Here is an 18,727-nt window from a genome sequence, read left to right as displayed (position 1 = left end):
GTTTAACAATAGGAAACTGCCTTCCCTCATTCTCAAAGGATTTAAAGTTTGAGTTGTGATGTGAAAGACTCGAGCTGGCAAAAATGAAGAACTTCAGCAGGAAGTACTAAGCATCGCAATAGTATTCTCTTTTAGAGAGGATTTTAAATGTTTTAATATCTCAAGAATGTTTGAAAAACTCCTGTCTTAAGGGGGGTAGATTAAATCTTTCACAAAGCCCATTCTACTGATGACATACAAAACACAGAGGAAAGGAAATCTGAGAAACAATGTTACCTAATGCTTTGTTTACTTATATCAGTATCAGATTCTAGCTATTGCTTGATATATTCAAGTACACACATAAACACACACACACACACACACACACACACATACACACACACCCCAATCCTGCCAAGGAAACTAAAGCGTGTGATCTTACATCTGCTAGACTAGAGGTTGCTATGACAACAGAGTGTGAGATGCATACATTTTTCTAATTCTAAAATGGCATATTTTCTCTATTTCGATCAAGGCACTCTGAAAAATAAGCCAAAATGCAATAAACATGTTAATCACTGGAAAGAACTTTATACAAAAGGAAAATTTTACTCAACCTTTCACTTTTATACTTCCTTTACTTCTTCCTCTTGTTCACTTAAAAATATCATCCACAAAACAGAAAATAACTCTGAGACAAAGAAGTAATGCTTAATATTTAAATCAGAACAGTAACCAAAGGTCAACCAGTGACACTAATTCCATTGATGTTGTCATGAAGAACATGCACTGATCTTTTATTCTTTGCATAGAGACCAGTTTTAGAGTCTTTGACTCCTGTGTCTATTAGCCCTGACTACCTGACCTACATGTAGTAGGTAACTGGATTCTATTAATAAGCAAATCCATTTTAGAACGGTAACTTACAGGGCAAATAATTATTTAGTCTGGTAAGAAATTACTGATTTTTATTTTCTTAAACTTTTTTGTCATTTTATTTTTAAAAATCAAAATATATTTTATAAAGGAAATTGTCCTGGCAAATACTTGATACTAATTTTCAACTCCAAATTGAATAGCAAATGACAGTGTAAGAGTTGACTTTGTTCCCATTAACTAAGCTAAGTCATGCTACGTACCAACAGTCCAGAGGGACTTGAAAGAAGAAAGGGAAAGGACAAAGAAAAGTAAGAGCAGGGGGTGAGATGAGAGGGAGAAAGGATAAGCAGAGGGAAACAATGGCAAGTGATGGGATGCCTCTGATAACAGACAGGCATTATCAAAGTAAAAATTAATATTAGAAAATTGTCCAATATACTTAGAAAAATAACTTACTTTTTCTCCTAAGAATTTGATTCTGGAGTATGATTCCAATATTATGAGGTTAAATGTCTGCTATAAATTTTTAAGATGAGCCATATTCACTCTCACAGTCTTATAGTGATGAAATTCCATTAGTAATGCTTAGGTAGTCACAATGCTGATAAAATAATCTTCTCATTGCATCTTTGCTAACAGGGCTGTGGCCTGTTTGATCATTAGCCACTGCAATGTATTTTTCATGTAGTTAGTCAGACCCTTCTCACCAAGAATGAACCTGCTTTCTGCAGGAAAATGTACTCAGTGACCTGCCTCATCTTTCCTGTGCCTCGTATTTATGATTCATTCATCTACAAAACAATAAAGCTTAATGTATTATTAGAAAGCATCAGAAAATCTATTTAAATTTATTAAAAATGTGATATTATAGTCCAAAGAGGGGGATAACTACTTTTTTGCTTTATCATTTATTGCCTTTAATAATGTCATATTCTTGGCCAGGCGCGGTGGCTCACGCCTGTAATCCCAGCACTTTGGGAGGCCGAGGCGGGCGGATCACAAGGTCAGGAGATCGAGACCACAGTGAAACCCCGTCTCTACTAAAAATACAAAAAATTAGCCGGGCGCGGTGGCGGGCGCCTGTAGTCCCAGCTACTCAGGAGGCTGAGGCAGGAGAATGGCGTGAACCCGGGAGGCGGAGCTTGCAGTGAGCCGAGATGGCGCCACTGCACTCCAGCCTGGGCGACAGAGCGAGACTCTGTCTCAAAATAATAATAATAATAATAATAATAATAATAATAATAATAATGTCATATTCTTTTTAGTTGCTTTAAAATTGTTAGCAATGCAACTCATATTGTCCAAAGAAAAACTTATAATTCATATAGCAAAATAATTAATTTTTGTGTGCACTTTTTAAAAGACCAAAATATGCCTTGCTGGATGAATGTACCAGTGCTGTCAGCATTGATGTCGAAGGAAAGATATTTCAGGCTGCAAAAGGGGCTGGAATTTCCTTACTGTCTATAACACACAGGCCTTCTCTTTGGTAAGTATTTCCAGTGCTAATTTGTGGTAGATGGTTTTTCCTTAAATTTCTCAAAAAATAACTTTGCTAAATTTTTTGCAGTAGAGGGTAGGGTATTTCACTTACTTTCTACCCATATTTCTCTTAAGTTGCACATTAGTAGCTTAGATATTCCCTACCTAATACCATTAACGTGTTATTTTAATTATCATCACTTTCCAGTAATTCTTAAAAGACATGGAAAAAATCCAGTGATTTATTTTAGTGGAAAATATTTATCATACCCAGTAAGACATACTGGGAAAAATATGTTTATATATTTGTACATCATTCTTTTAGTCTTTTCTTTAAAACCCAGCAAAGTAAAATCCAGCGAAAAAATATATATACACACAATTTGATATTCCCTCAAAGGATTAAGTGGAGAAAACACGGGTGGCGGGGGGGGGGGGGGGGGGTGCCGGGGAAGGGCTTATCTTTAGTTGGTTTAAAGAAAAATGAGCTAAATCTTTTTAGAAATAATATCTCATAAAACCATATAGAATTTTCCCTTCAAATAAAGATGTTAATTTTACAATTCCCCTACTTTTCCATTGATTCATCATCATCATAATAGTTGAGCACTTATTCTGTTCCAGGCACATCTTATTTAAGTTTCACAACAACCCTATGGAGTTTAGGACATCTAATCTTCCTATTTTACAGATGAAGAAACTGAGAATTAGGAAAGTGATACTTCCATGATCACACACTCTGTACTACAGCAAACTGTTCTCATTATAAGGAACTCAAAGTATATCTCATGCATTAGCCATAAATACTACATTCTCTACTTTTGTATTTCTATTTAATCAATGAAAATTTTTTCTTTTGACTTCTTAGTAACTATAACTGCCTCTATATATGCTTTGGCCTCCTGTTTTCTAAAGGACTACACAGGATTCCTCCTCTCTCTCTTTCTGGCTGCAGCATTCTGTGGCAGGTGGCTGATCAGATTTCATGCCAAAGTTGTCATCATGTACATGGCTTCAAATCTAATCTAATAGCAAGCATTATTGGAATTAATCCTTGAAGCCCTTCTAGACCTTTGACCTTATAAAAAATGTTTACATTAAAGTTGTTAGCAAACAGTATTCATCTAATTAGGCTTTTATTGTTCAAAATTCTTTGACTCTGAGTTTCATTTATATTGAAAAGATAATCTATTTTCCCACTCAATTTAAACATTCAGATTTTTCAGAATTTTTTAAAAATATACTTTCTGGATCTAGTCCAGCATGAGTTAGGATCCATGCCAATGAATATGCTTCCTCCGACTTTTATCCTGAGGAAGACCAACAGGACCTAGATTTTTAAGACAATAATGACATTTGCCTGTAAATCCTGTGAATCAAGGACAACACAGAGCTAGGCCAGAACTCTTGAGCACTTTTTGGTATGAACCTTAATTTCCAAACTTTCTCCCAAATTAATCACATGTTGGGATATTAAAAGTTTTTCTGACCTGTGTTGATGGATTTGTTATGCTATCCTGCCATTCAGTTCCTTACTCAAGTAGCCTTAGGAGGCATTGAAAGCATATATAGCCATTGTTTCCTCAATCGAGGGAACAAATAGTCTTTTAAGTAAATAACAAAATCTGTAAGGCTATGCCTTTTGACAAGAAGCACATTTAATTGCAGCTACCCAAGTACATTTCTCCACAAAACAAAACACCATGTTAGTTCTGATTTTTTATTTAGTTTTGCCATTTTAGGTTGTCATTTCTGATTATTCTTTCTCTTAGGGAAAATGAAATTTGTATTTTCCCTGAATAGATTTCAGAAGTGGGGAAAGATGTATCATATTTTTTCCCATAACAACAAATGAGTAATTGTTGATTGTAAAGATTAAAATCAATACTAGTGTCTGAAGAAGTAAAAATTTATAGAAGCTTATTAAAATTTTTGATTCCTGGATAGAATTATAGTTGTATAACCATCACTTTCCTAAGCTTTTTCCTACTTGTGAAGGAAGTTTAAAGATTATCTCAAATGAGTTTCAGTTAAAATAGAAATTTCTTTTCAATTCCTCTAAGATAAACCCTGAAATATTATCTCAGCTTGTAATGTAGAACACGCCTTTGCATCTCAGGATATGAAACACCTACACAGTTGGTTCCTCCCATGTAGAAATCAAATAATGTTGTAAGACCAGAGTGATGAGCCAAACCATCATTATACATCGAAGGTGGGGTTTGCCCAATATATGAATGCCCATGCATGAGTGAGATCATGTGGTACTTGTCTTTCTGTCCCTAGCTTATTTCACTTACTATAATGTCCTCCAGGTTCTTCCATATTTTCGTAAGTGGCAGGATTTTATTCTTTTTTATTGTGGAGTAGTATTCCATCATGTATATATATAACATTCTTTATCTTTTCATCCACTGATGGGCACTAGGGTTGATTCCATATGTTGGCTGTACAAATAGTGCTGCAACAAACATGGGAGTGCAGTTATCTCTTTGACATACTGAGATCATTTCCTTTGCATATATTTCCAGTGGGGGATTGCTGGATCATTTTGTAGTTCTATTTTTAGTATTTCAAGGAACCTCCTTACTGTTTTCCATAATGGCTGTACTAATTTATATTCCCACCAAAGGTGGGAATATAAGGTTTTTTCCACATCCTCACCAACACTTTCTGTCATTTTCTTAATAGCCATTCTAACAAGAGTGAGGTGATTTGAATTTACCTAATGATTAGTGTTGTTGAACATTTTTGATATGCCTGTTGGTCATTCGTGTATATCTTCTTTTGAAGATATCTTCTTTTGAGAAATGTTCATTCAGATCTTCTGTCCATTTTGTAATTAGGTTATTCATTTTCTTGCTATTTAGTTGTTTGAATTCCTTATATATATTGGCTATTAGTCCCTTATCAGATGTATAGTTTCCAAATATTTTCTCCAATTTGATAGGTATCTCTTCATTCTGTTGATTGTTTTCTGTTGCACAGAAGCTTTTGAGTTTGATGTAATCCCATTTGTCTAATTTTTCTTTTGTTGCCTATGCTCTTGAGGTCATATCCAAAACTCATTGCCCAAATTCCATTGTCATTTCAAATTTATATCTACATTTCTTTGTCATGAAATTTTTGCCCTATGTATTCTTCTAATAATTTCAGGTCTTGCATTGAAGTCTTTAATCCATTTTGAGTTGATTTTTGTATATGGTGAACAATAAGGGTCAAATTTCATTCTTCTCCTTGTGGATATCCAGTTTCCCACAATTTATTGAGGGTACTGCCCTTTCCCAATAGTGTGTTCTTGGCAGCTTTGTTGAAAATCAGTTGACTATAAGTACAAGGATTTATTTCTGGGTTCTCTATTCTATTCCTTAAGTCTGTGTGTCTGTTTTTGTGTCAGTACCATGCTATTTGGGTTGCTATAGTTTTATAGTATATTTTGACACCAGGTAGTGTGATGGCTCCAGCTTTGTACTTTTTGCTCAAGAATTTTTTCACTATTCTGGGTGTTTTGCAGTTGCACACAAATTTTAGAATTTTTTTTCAATTTTTCCGAAGACTATCATTGGCATTTTCATAGGGATTAAATTGAATATGTACATCACTTCAGGTAGTATGGACATTTTAGCAATATTAATTCTTCCAATTCATAAACATGCAATATCATTTTATTTGTGTATGTGTGTCCTCTTTGATTGCTTACATTAATGTTTTATAGTTTCATTGTAGAGACCTTACACCTCCTTGTTTGTATTCATGCCTAAGTGCTTAACTTTTTCTAGCTATTGTAAATGGGATTGTTTTCTTGATTTTTTTTCACATAATTTGCTGTCAGTGTAGACAAATGCTACTAATTTTTACATACTGATTTTGTGTCTTTCAACTTTACTGAATTCATTTATAAATCTAATGTTTTTTGATGGAGTCTTTAGGGCTTTCTATATATAAATGTGATACGTAACATTAACAAAATGAAGGATAGGAACGTGTTATCTGCAGCCAGGGAAAATTTATATTTTTCCTTTATTTAACTTTTTCTTTTATTTATCTTTTTCCTTTCAAATTCAGATGCCTTTTGTTTCTTTTTCTTGCCTAATTGCTCTGGGTAGGACTTTCAGTAGTACACTGAATGTAAGTGGCAAAAGTGAGTGTTCGTATTCTTATTTTGTTCCATATCTTACAGAAAACATTTTATTTTTGTTTGTTTGTTTGCTTAGAGTCAAGGTCTCACTCTGTCGCCCAGGCTGGACTACAGTGGTGTGATCATATCTCACTGCAACCAAAAAACTCCTAAGGTCAAGTGATCTTCCCACCTTGGCCTCCCAAAGTACTAGGATATACAGGCATGAGCCACCATGCCTGGTTGTAGAGGGAAAGTTTTAAATTTTTCCCTTTTCAGTATAGATGCTAGCTGTGGGCTTGTCATGTACGGTCTTTATCATGTTGAGATATGTTCCTCCTATGCTTAATTTGTTGAATGTTTTTATCATAAATGGATGTTCAATTTTATCAAATGCTTGTTCTGTGTCAATTAAGATAAACATTTTTTTGTCATTCATTTTGTTAATGTTATGTACCACATTTATTGCTTTGCATATGTTCAACTGTACTTGCATCTCCAGGATGAATTCCATGTGATCATGGTGAATGATCTTTTTAAAGTGCTGTTGAATTCAGTTTGCTGGTATTTTTTGGATGATTTTTGCATCTATGTTCATCAAGGATATTGGCCTGTAGTCTTCTTTTTCTTGTTGTTGTCTTTTTGTTTGGTTTCAGTATCAGGGTAATGCTGGCCTTATAGAATAAGTTTTGAAGTATTCCTTCCTTTTTAATTTTTGGAATAGTTTGAGACTAATATTAGTTCTTTAAATATTTGGTAGAATTTGGTAGTTAAGCCATCAGATTGTGGGCCTTTCTTTGATGTGATTCCATTTCCTTACTTGTTATTTGTCTGTTGACATTTTCTGTTTCTTCATAGTTCAATCTTTGTAGGTTGTATGTGTTCAAAATGTATTCATTTCTTCTAGGTTAATCAATTTGTTGGTTTATAATTATTTACAACAGTCTCATCATTCTTTGTGTTTCTATAGTATGAGTTGTAATTTCCCTTTTTTCATCTCTGAATTTATTTATTTGAATCTTCTTTCTTTTTTCTTATTCTAGATAAACATTTGTCAAATTTGGTTATCTATGAAAAAATCAATTATTCATTTTTGCTGATATTTTATGTTTTTTTCCAGGCTCTATTTTATTTGTTTCCACTCTGATGTATATTATTTCCTTTCTTTTACTAGTTTTGGTTTGGATTTGTTCTTGTTTTCCAGTTCCTTGACCTACAACATTAGGTTGTTTATTCAACATTTTTAATCTATTTTGATGCAGGTATTTATTGCTATAAATTTTCCTCTTTAAATTGTTTTTGCTATATTCTACAGATTTTGGTATGTTATGTTTCCATTTTTTTTTCTCAGAAGAAAATTTTTAAAATTTTTCTTTTAATTTCTTTATTGACCCATTGGTTAATCAATATCATGTTGTTTAATTTCCATGTATTTGTAAGTTTCCAAAGTTCTTCTTTTTTATTGATTTCTAGGTTTATATCATTGAGGAGAGAAAAGATACTTGATATAATTTCAATCTTCTTAAATTTTTGAAGACTTGTTTTATGGCATTGCATATGATCTATCCTGGAGAATGTTTCATGTGTAGTTGAGAATATATATTCTGAAGCTTTCTGATGAAATTTTCTATAAATTTTTAGAATATTGGTTTAGAAATTTGGTTTAGAATATAGTTTAAATCTGGTGTTTCTTGATTTTCTGTCTGGGTGATCTAATTACTGAAAGTAGGGTGTTGAGGTCTCCTACTCTTATTGTATTGCAGTTCACTTCTTTCAGATCTAGGAGTATTTGACTTGTATATGTATGTGCTCTGATGTCAGGTTCAAATATATTCAGAATTATCATATCTTCTTGCTGAATTGACCCTTTTATATAATAACATTCTTGGCCTCTTTTATAGCTTTCACTTAAAGTCTATTTTACCTGACATGAGTATAGCTACTCCTGATGCCTTTTAGCTTTCATTTGGATAGAATATCTTTTGCATTCCTTCACTTTTAGTCTGTATTGTCCTTGCAGATGAAGTGAATCTCTTGTAGGCAGCACACAGTTGGGTCTTGCTTTTAATCCAGATACTCTTTTTTTTTTTTGAGACAGAGTCTTGCTTTGAAGCCCAGGCTGGAGTGCAGTGGTGTGATCTCAGCTCACTGCAACCTCTGCTTCCCAGGTTCAAGTGATTCTCCTGCCTCAGCCTCCTGAGTAGGTAGAATTACAGGGGCCCACCACAACACCCAGCTAATTTTTGTATTTTTTTTTTTTTTACGTAGAGATGGGGTTTCACCATGTTGGCCAGGCTGGTCTCAAACTCCTGACCTCAAGTGATCTGCCCGCCTCGGCCTCCAAAAGTGCTGAGATTACAGACGTGAGCCACTGCACCTGGCCCAGACAATCTGTGTTTTAATTGGAGAACTTAATCCATTAACATTCAAGGTAATTATTAATAGGTAAGGAATTACTCCTGTCATTTTGTTAATTGCTTCCTAGTTGTTTTGTATATATTTTCTTCCTTTTTTCCTCTCACAGTCTTTCTTTGTGAGTAAGTGATTTTCTTTACTAATATGTTTTGATTCCTTGCTTTTTATTTTTAGTGTGTCTACTACAGGTTTTTGCTCTGTGGTTACCATGAGGCTTACAAAAAACATCTTATAGTTAAACATGTTATTTTTGTACCTATGTTTTTGCTTCATGGTTAACATGAGGCTTACAAAAACATCTTACAACATGCTATTTTAAGTTCATAACAACTTTAATTTAATTGCAAAAAAGGCACAAATTTTACCCTTTATCTCCCATTTTGAATTTTTAATATCACAATTTACATCTTTTTATATTGTATATATATTAATAAATTATTTTAGTTGTTAAAGTATATACAAATTGCAAAAAAACACAACCTTTACCCTTTATTCCCCATTTTGAATTTTTAGTATTACAATTTACATATTTTTATATTGTATATACTTTAACAAATTATTTTAGTGCTTATTATTTTTAGCAGTTTTGTCTTTTTACCTTCACACTAAATAAATAAGTGATTTACATACCCCCATTACATTATTTGAGTATTCTGAATTTGACTGCGTACTTGCTTTTACCAGTGAGTTTTATACTTTCGAATGTTTTCTTATTACCCATTAGCATCATTCTTTCAATGTGAAGAACTCCCTTTAGTACTCATTGTAAGACATGTCTGGTGGTGATAAATCCCCTCAGCTTTGGTTTGTGTGGGCAAGTCTATCTCTTTCATTTCCAAAGGACAATTTTGCTAAGAACAGAATTCTTGGTTGAAAGGTTTTTTTTCCTTCAGCACTTTGAATATGTAATCCCATTCTCTCGTAGCCAGTGAAGTTTCTACTGAAAAAGTTGATAACAGACATATTAGAACTCCCTTATATGTTATTTTCTTCTTGCTTTCAGCTTTCTCTCTTTGTCTTTGGTTTTTGGCAGTTTGATTGTAATATATCATAAGGTAGTCTTATTTGGATTGAATATGATTGAAGACTTTTGACCTTCCTGTACCTCTGTACCTAGATATTTATATCTGTCTCCAGATTTTGAAATGTTTCTGCTATGATTTATTTAAATAAGCTTTATAAATCTTTATGTTTCTTAACTCCTTCTTGAATACCAACAACTCATGTATTTGCTCTATTTTTTTTTTTTTTTTTTGGAACTGGCATCTCATTCTTGTCACCCAGGCTGGAGTGCGATGGCATGATTTTAGCTCACTGCAACCTCTGCTTCCTGGGTTCAAGCAATTCTCCTGCCTCAGCATCCCAAGTAGCTGAGAGTACAGGCACACACCACCAGGCTGGGCTAAATTTGTATTTTCAGTAGAGACGGGGTTTCACCAGGTTGGTCAGGCTAGTCTTGAACTCCTGACCTCTTATTATCCACCCCCCTCAGCCTCCCAAAGCAATAGGATTACAGGCATGAGCCACCATGTCCAGGCGATATTTGTTCTTCTGATGCTATTTCATAAGTCCCATAAGCTTTCTTTATTCCTTTTCGTTCTTTTTTCATATACTGTAAGTTTGCAAGTAACCTGTTTTCAAGTTCACATATTTTTTTCTTCTGTTTGATAAATTCTGCTGTTGATGTCTGTATTGCATTTTTATTTTTTTCATCGTATTTTTCAGCTCCAGTATTTCTGGCTTTTTTCCCATTATTTCATATCTATTACTTTTCTCTAATTTCTGAATTGTTTCTCTGTATTTTATTGAAGTTTGCTGTATTAGTCCATTTTCATACTGCTATAAAGAACTGCCTGAGACTGTGTAATTTATAAAGAAAAGAGGCTTAATTGACTCACAGTTCAACATGGCTGGAGAGGCCTCAGAAAACGTATGATCATGGCAGAAGGTGAGGGGGAAGCAAGGCACCTTATTCACAAGGTGGCAGGAAGGAGAATGAACTGAGGAGGAACTACCAAACACTTATAATACCATCAAATCTCATGAGAATTCAATCACTATCATGAGAACAACATGGGGGAACCCCATCATGATCCAATTGCCTCCACCTGGTCTTTCCCTTGACACATGGAGATTATGGGGAATACAACTCAAGATGAGAGTTTGGGTAGGGACACAGCCAAACTGTATCATTTTGCCCTGGCCCCTCCCAAATCTCAATTCCTCACTTTCAAAACACAATCATGCCCTTCCAAAAGCCCCTCAAAGTCTTAACTCATTCCAGAATTAACCCAAGAGTCCAAGTCCAAAGTTAGTTACTTCCTAGATACAACAAGGGTACATGCAATGGGCAAATACACCCTTTCCAAATAGGAGAAATTGGCCAAAGTGAAGGGGCTACAGGCCCTGTGCAAATCCTAAATCCAGTGGATCAGTCAAATATTAAAGCTCTGAAATAATCTTTGACTCCATGTCTCACATCCATGGGATGCTGATGCAAGAGGTGGGCTCCTATAGCCTTGGTCTGCTCACCCCTGTAGCTTTGCAGGGTATGGCTGCTTTCATGGGCTGGCATTGAGTGTCTGCTGCTTTTCCAGGACATGGTGCAAGCTGTTTATGGATCTACTATTCTGGGGTCTGGAGGATGGTGGCCCTCTTCTCACAGCTCTACCAGGCAATGCCCCAGTGGGGACTCTGTGTTGGGGCTCTGACATCACATTTTCCTTCTGCACTGCCCTAGCAATGGTTCTCCATGAGGGCTCTGACCCTGCAGCAAATTTCTGCCTGGATATCCAGGTGTTTCCATACATCCTCTGAAATCTAGGCAGAGCTTCCCAAACCTCGGTTCTTGACTTCTGTGCACCACAGGTCTAACACCACATGTAAACCACCAAGGATTGGGGCTTGTCCCCTCTGAAGCAATGGCCTGAGCTGTACATTTTCCCATTTTAACCACAGCTGGGACACAGGGCACCGAGTCCTGAGACTGTACAAAGCAGAAAGTTCCTGGACCTGGCCCAGGAAACCATTTTTACCTCCTATGCCTCCAGGACTGCCATGAAGACCACTTACATGCCTTGGACACCTTTTCCCCCTTGTCTTGGTGATTAACATTTGATTCCTCATTACTTATGCAAATTTCTGCAGCTGGTTTGAATTTCTCCCAAGAAAATGGTTTTTTCTTTTCCATTGCATCATCAGGCTATAAATTTTCTAAACTTTTATGCTCTGCTTTCCTTTTAAACATAAGTTCCAATTCCAAATCATCTCTCTGTGAAGCATAAAACTGAAAACTTTTAAGAGCACCCAGGTTACATCCTAAATGCTTTGCTGCTTAGAAATTTCTTCCGCCTAAATCATCTCTCTCAAATCCAAAGTTCCACAGATCTCTAGGGCAGGGCCAAAATGTCACCAGTCTCTGCTAAAACATAGCAAGAGTCACCTTTGCTCTAGTTCCCAAGAAGTTTCTCATCTTCATCTGAGACTAATTCAGCCTGGACTTCATTGCCCATATTATTGTCAGCATTTTGGTCAATGCAATTCAATAAGTCCCTAAGAAGTTCCAAACTTTCCCACATCTTCCCATCTTCTTCTGAGCCCTCAAAACTGTTTCAGTCTCTGCCTGTTATCCAGTTCCAAAGTCACTTCCACACTTTTGGGTATCTTTTTTTTTGTTTGTTTTTGTGACAGAGTCTCACTCTGTCACCCAGATTGGAGTGCAGTGGTGCAATCTCAGCTCACTGCAACATCTGCCTCCTGGATTCAAGCAATTCCCTGCCTCAGCCTTCCGAATAGCTGGGATTATAGGCACCCACCATCATGCCCAGCTAATTTTTGTATTTTTGTAGAGTTGGGTTTCACCATCTTGACCAGGCTGGTCTTGAACTCCTGACCTCGTGATTCACCTGCCTCAGACTCCCAAAGTGCTGGGATTACAGGCATGAGCCACCATGCTAGGCCTGGGTATCTTTATAGCAGTACCCCACTCTACCAGTACCAATTTACTGTATTAGTCTGTTTTCATATTGCTATAAAGAACTGCCCTAGACTGGATAATTTATAAAGGAAAAATGATTTAATTGACTCACAGTTCAGCATGGTTGGGGAGGCCTCAGGAAACTTACAATCATGGTGGAAGGTGAAAGGGAAGCAAGGCACCTTCTTCACAAGGCAGCAGGAAAGAGAATGAACACAGGAGGAACTACCAAACACTTATAAAGCCGCAAGATCTCATGAGAACTCACTCATTATTATGAGAACAGCATGGGGAAAGCCACCCCCATGATCCAACTGCCTATACCTTGTCTCTTCCTTGACACATGGGGCTTGTGGGGATTACAATTCAAAATGAGATTCTGGGTGAGGATGCAGACAAACCATATTATTCACTGAACTTACTTAAAAAACAACTATTTTAATTTTTTTGCCAGGCAGGTCATATGTCTCCATCTTTTTAGAGTCAGTCACTGGCACTTTATTCTATCCATTTGGTGAATCCCATTTCCCTGATTGTTCTTGATCCTTGTGGTCATGAGTTGATGTCTACACATTAAAGAACTAGAAATTTATTCCAGTTTGCATAGTCTAGCTTTGTCTGGGAAAGTTCTTTGACAGTAAGGCTATCCAGAAATTCTAGGCAGGTCACCTGCTGTGGTTTCTAAGATAGTGATTGCTGCAACTATTGTAACACCAAGAGCACTGTAATCCCAGGGCCATGGTGGATGGTGCAGTGCCAGGGTGGAATCCCTTGGCCACCAAGCCTGGCACAGTGCTGAGCTGAAATCTGAGCCCCCAGCCATTGAGTCCTGCCTGCCACTGTGGGCTGTTTGGAGCCCATGGCTTCTATAGTTAGTTGGTTAGTGGTGATGCAGACCAGAAATTGAGTTTGTCTGACAGGGACAACAGGTTTCTGTCTGGCAACTGAGGCAGGTTCAGAGGCTCAGTCTGCAGGTACCAGCAGAAGCGAGGGGCTGTAGGAGTCTGTCTAGTGCTGGGTTTTACTGTGGCAGGCCTGGTAGTGTGTTCCAATGCAAAGTCTTATGCTTACATCCCTCTCTTTTCCCCAAGTAGATGGTATTTCTCTCTGAGCTCTGCACTTTGTGGTTGGGACATGGGTGACTTGGGGAATGTAAAACTGCACTTCCTACCCACTTCAATGACTATTTTCTTCTTATTATTCCTTTTTTTTTTTTTTTGAGACAGAGTCTCGTTCTGTCACCCAGGCTGGAGTGCAGTGGCATGATCTTGGCCCACTGCACGCTCCATCTCCTGGGTTCACGCCATTCTCCTGCCTCAGCCTCCCGAGTAGCTGGGACTACAGGCAGCTGCCACTGCACCCAGCTAATTTTTTTTTGTATTTTTAGTAGAGACGGGGTTTCACCGTGTTAGCCAGGATGATCTTGATCTCCTGAACTCATGATCCACCCGCCTCAGCCTCCCAAAGTGCTGGGATTACAGGCATGAGCCATGGTGCCCGGCCTATTTTCTTATTATTATTCTATAACCAGATACTGTTAACTCTTGCCTGGTTTCCTTAACCCCTGTAGGGGTATTTTTATATGTAGATGGTTGCTCAATTTGATGTGTTCCTGCAAGGAGATGATCACTGGAGAGTCCTATTCCACCATCTTCCTTCACCCTCTGTCCCTTGAAATCATTTTTATAAGCAAAAGAAGTCCATCACAAAAGGCCACATATTCTATAATTCCATGTATATGAAATATCTATAATAGAGAAATCTATAGAGACAGAGAATAGATTAGTGGTTGTCAGGAGCTAAGGGAAAGGGAAATGGAGAAGGACTGCTAATGGGTAATGGGTTTCTTTTGGGGTTGAAGAGAATGTTCTGAAATTACTGGTGATGGTTGCATGAGCTTGTGATTATGCTAAGAATCACTGAATTTTATGCTTCAAAGGATGAACTTGTGGTATGTGAATATATCTCAATTTTTTAAAAAGCAGGAGGAAACTGCTTGAAAAAAGCCCACCAATCATAGTTAATAATGACAGATGAGATCTTGAAAGGAAACAAGAAGTGAGAAAAACTATAGGGGAAGGCAGAAAAATTGAGGACATATAAGAATATAGGCCAGTTCAGCAGTGACAAAATGCATGTGGCTCAGCTATGCAGGACCAGCTCTGCCAACTTTTCTCTCACCAAATATCCCTGACAAAGCCCACGGAATGGTGACCTCAGCCTCCTTTAGGGCAAAGTGGATCATCTCCTATCTCATCAGTAAAATAATCTCTGTACCTCTGTGAAGTTCCTAATTATGAAACTGAGCCATGAGAAAGAGATTAAATTATATAAAAATGTGGAAGTATCTTAAAAATATTTCCTCTATGGGCCGGGCGCGGTGGCTCAAGCCTGTAATCCCAGCACTTTGGGAGGCCGAGACGGGCGGATCACAAGGTCAGGAGATCGAGACCATCCTGGCTAACACGGTGAAACCCCGTCTCTACTAAAAAAAATACAAAAACCTAGCCGGGTGAGGTGGCGGGCGTCTGTAGTCCCAGCTACTAGGGAGGCTGAGGCAGGAGAATGGCGTGAACCCGGGAGGCGGAGCTTGCAGTGAGCTGAGATCCGGCCACTGCACTCCAGTCTGGGCGACAAAGCGAGACTCTGTCTCAACAAAAAGAAAAAAAAAAAAAAATTTCCTCTATGAAAGAGTTGTTTTTAAAAATGTTTTTAAACTATGTTTATTATAGAGAAACTTTTACTTATGTAGAAGAACTCATTCCCAAAGGATGGTATATTAATGAATTGCTATTGTATTTCCTTTATTTTCCTTAGCTTTTCTCTCTGTGACCTTTTAATGTTGATTTTCTTTCCTCAGCTTCCTTTCCTTACTCCCATTCTAAGTATGCCTTACTATTTATTCAGGAGCCATATTGAATTATGAAGATAAATTAAATACATGCAACAGCATGTCTGCCTTTACAGTTAATATGCATTCAGAATATGAAAAAAAAAATAATATCTTCCTAAACATCAGATTAGTGGCTTTTGGGGTTTAAAAAATCACAGTATTTAACTTCTTGATATGTCCTTAAAACACAAATGGAAAATAGCACCTACTTAAAATTTGCCTTTGGGTATCAATTTGAATGAAAAACATACATATAAAATGATTTTTCAAAATTATGGCTAATAATATTATTTCATTTTAATTATGCAGGAAATACCACACACATTTATTACAGTTTGATGGTGAAGGAGGTTGGCGCTTTGAACAATTGGATACTGCTATCCGTTTGACATTGAGTGAAGAAAAGCAAAAGCTAGAATCTCAGCTAGCTGGAATTCCCAAAATGCAGCAGAGACTCAATGAACTATGTAAAATTTTGGGAGAAGACTCAGTGCTGAAAACAATTAAAAATGAAGATGAGACTTCTTAATTAGTTTTGACATATTTTAAAAGTTAATTATTAGATAAAGGCTCAAAGACACTCTGTTATACTGCATGAATTATGTTAAGCTAAGCACAGAGAAGAAAAGGCAGCAAGACATGTTTTATAAGATTTTAGCATTAAGGAAGTATATGATCTGACTTTTCAGAAGAAAATAAACAAATGCATTATGTAAGATCAGTCATTATGACTTACACTAATTCCTAGTGAAGGCCTAATGCACTTGTAAAACAGGATTTTCTAGGTGAATTCATGATGAGTACCAGATTTACTATGAATATGTGGTGTGTCTGAAGTTCTTAACAAACATGGGAGGCATTCTGGAAATGAAACAAGTTAAGAGCAGCATTTGGGTTGATACCAAGTGCATAAAATTCGAACTTTGATTGACATTTAGTCCATTTATGGTTGATATTAGGTTTAACAGCTAGAATTCAAATTGATCATTGCTAGTGGCCAACTAAACCTGTACAAAATAGCTGATAGTTTTATAAATAATTTCAATATAAAAATTGTTTTAATGGCATTAGTTGAAAGAAAAAAGCATGGCTAAAATGTATAAAATGCCATGTTTTTAAATGTTGGACTTTAAGCATCTTAATGAGGGCATATAACAAATTAATTTTAGTAAGAATCTTAAATATTTTTAAATAAACCCTTTCATTTTAAAAAGAGAGTTGCCAATACGGAAAAGGAGTATCCAAACAATGTCTCAACCTGATAATTTGCTTAGCAGAATTATCTATTGCAGCTTCTGTACAGAAATACACAGCTTATTTTTTTGCCCAAGGATGAGTCCACATATTAAGAACTGCCGTGGCATAAAAGAACTTAAGGATTCTGAGAATCATAGTAATAACATACATTGCAATAGTACCTTATAATTTACAATCCCCATTTACATCATTTCACCTTAATGTTTATGACAATGTTTTGAGACAAATACTATTTTTCCTACTTTGCTTTTGAGAAAATTGACACTCAGACTCGCCCTAATCATGCACTTTACTTAAGGAAAGATCGAGAAATCAAATGAAGTTCTCCTGACTCCCTGGTTTAGTGCTCTTTTGTTATTATCCTTTAAATCAAACTGGGTTATAATAGCAATAAAAGTTAGATGAGGTGTAGAAAATAAAATAAATTTAGTAATGTTAGTGTTATTGTTATTTGATTATTGTTTACAAGAAATGAAAATTAAGTACAAAGTGCAAAGATCATTATTCTGTCATTTAAAATGAATGAAGAAAGTTAGTAAATCATTCAGCAACTATGCAGTCTTACTCAATATTAATGTACCACTAAGGCATTAGCAATGAGAAGGGCAAATAATTATGGTTTTGGTAAATTTAATATTTATTGAGCACAATGAGAAATAGTCTATATGGACTAGCCGTATGAAATAGATTTTATTCTATTTGTGTACACTGGAGTTGGAAGTACAAAAGCCAAGACTGAAACTTTATCTCTTGCTGCCTATGATACCACGTTGATATACCAGAAGAATATTGGAATGATCAGTTGTTAGTGGCCTAGGATTTTTATTTGCCTATTGAGGCACAGCCATAATAGATGTTAAGTCTGTGATTCTTAGACCTTTTCAGGTGATAGAGTACCTGAAAGTCATTCATAATGATCGTTATAGAACATCAAAACATTTCTACATTTTCAATTCTGACATGATAATCAGTGCATTTTTAATTGTCAATAAATGTAACCAACTTAAATGAAGGAATGCAATGTAAAATTATAATCAGTACATTTGTCCAACGTTTTCTGTTAGTATCATCACCTACTTATTCATCAGTTACAACTTCCTGTTAGAAAAGTGAGGCAGGAATTAAAGATTTTTTTAAGAAACATGGAACCAAAACTTAAACTTGCTAAAAATTATTCATTAGGCCGGGCGCGGTGGCTCAAGCCTGTAATCCCAGCACTTTGGGAGGCCGAGGCGGGCGGATCACAAGGTCAGGAGATCGAGACCACAGTGAAACCCCGTCTCTACTAAAAATACAAAAAATTAGCCGGGCACGGTGGCGGGCGCCTGTAGTCCTAGCTACTCAGGAGGCTGAGGCAGGAGAATGGCGTGAACCCAGGAGGTGGAGCTTGCAGTGAGCCGAGATCGCGCCACTGCACTCCAGCCTGGGCAACAGCGTGAGACTCCGTCTCAAAAAATAAATAAATAAATAAATAAAAAATAATAAAATAAAATAAAATAAAAATTATTCATTAATCTTTTCTATGTAAGTGATTATCCAGTTTATACTGCTACAAGGGGAAAAGTCTGAGGCAAGAGTTTTAAGTTAATTTTTACAGGTACAAGAAGAAAATGAAAAATCCTCATGTGAAAGATGTGTATAATTTTCATGCCTTAATTTTCATAATATAAAAAATATATATAATATAAAAATAAAACATTGAAAAGAATGCCAAAACAAATATTAG

General features: G+C 36.3%; 1 protein-coding gene across 6 annotated transcripts in view; it reads left to right on the top strand.

Annotated features, from left to right (window-relative positions):
• The window catches only part of ABCD2 (ATP binding cassette subfamily D member 2), a 65,283-nt gene extending 46,818 nt beyond the window's left edge, over nucleotides 1-18,465 (top strand). For 2 of the 6 annotated variants that reach the window (XM_065524027.2, XM_045365017.3), the window contains exons 9-10: nucleotides 2,225-2,350; nucleotides 16,054-18,465. In XM_065524027.2, the coding sequence (XP_065380099.1) occupies nucleotides 2,225-2,350; nucleotides 16,054-16,273 (346 nt within the window). In that variant the 3' untranslated portion in view covers nucleotides 16,274-18,465. Of the gene's footprint in view, nucleotides 1-2,224; nucleotides 2,351-2,967; nucleotides 6,265-16,053 lie in introns of those variants that run through there. The other 4 variants (XM_074006597.1, XM_065524025.2, XM_065524026.2 and 1 more) reach the window with 3 other exon arrangements.
• The last annotated feature ends 262 nt before the right edge of the window (nucleotides 18,466-18,727 follow it).

The sequence above is a fragment of the Macaca fascicularis genome, chromosome 11 (assembly GCF_037993035.2).
Source record: "Macaca fascicularis isolate 582-1 chromosome 11, T2T-MFA8v1.1".
In the NCBI taxonomy this organism is placed as follows: Eukaryota; Metazoa; Chordata; class Mammalia; order Primates; family Cercopithecidae; genus Macaca; species Macaca fascicularis.
Note: the sequence above shows the minus strand (reverse complement) of the source record. Positions and strands in the feature narration are given on the sequence as shown.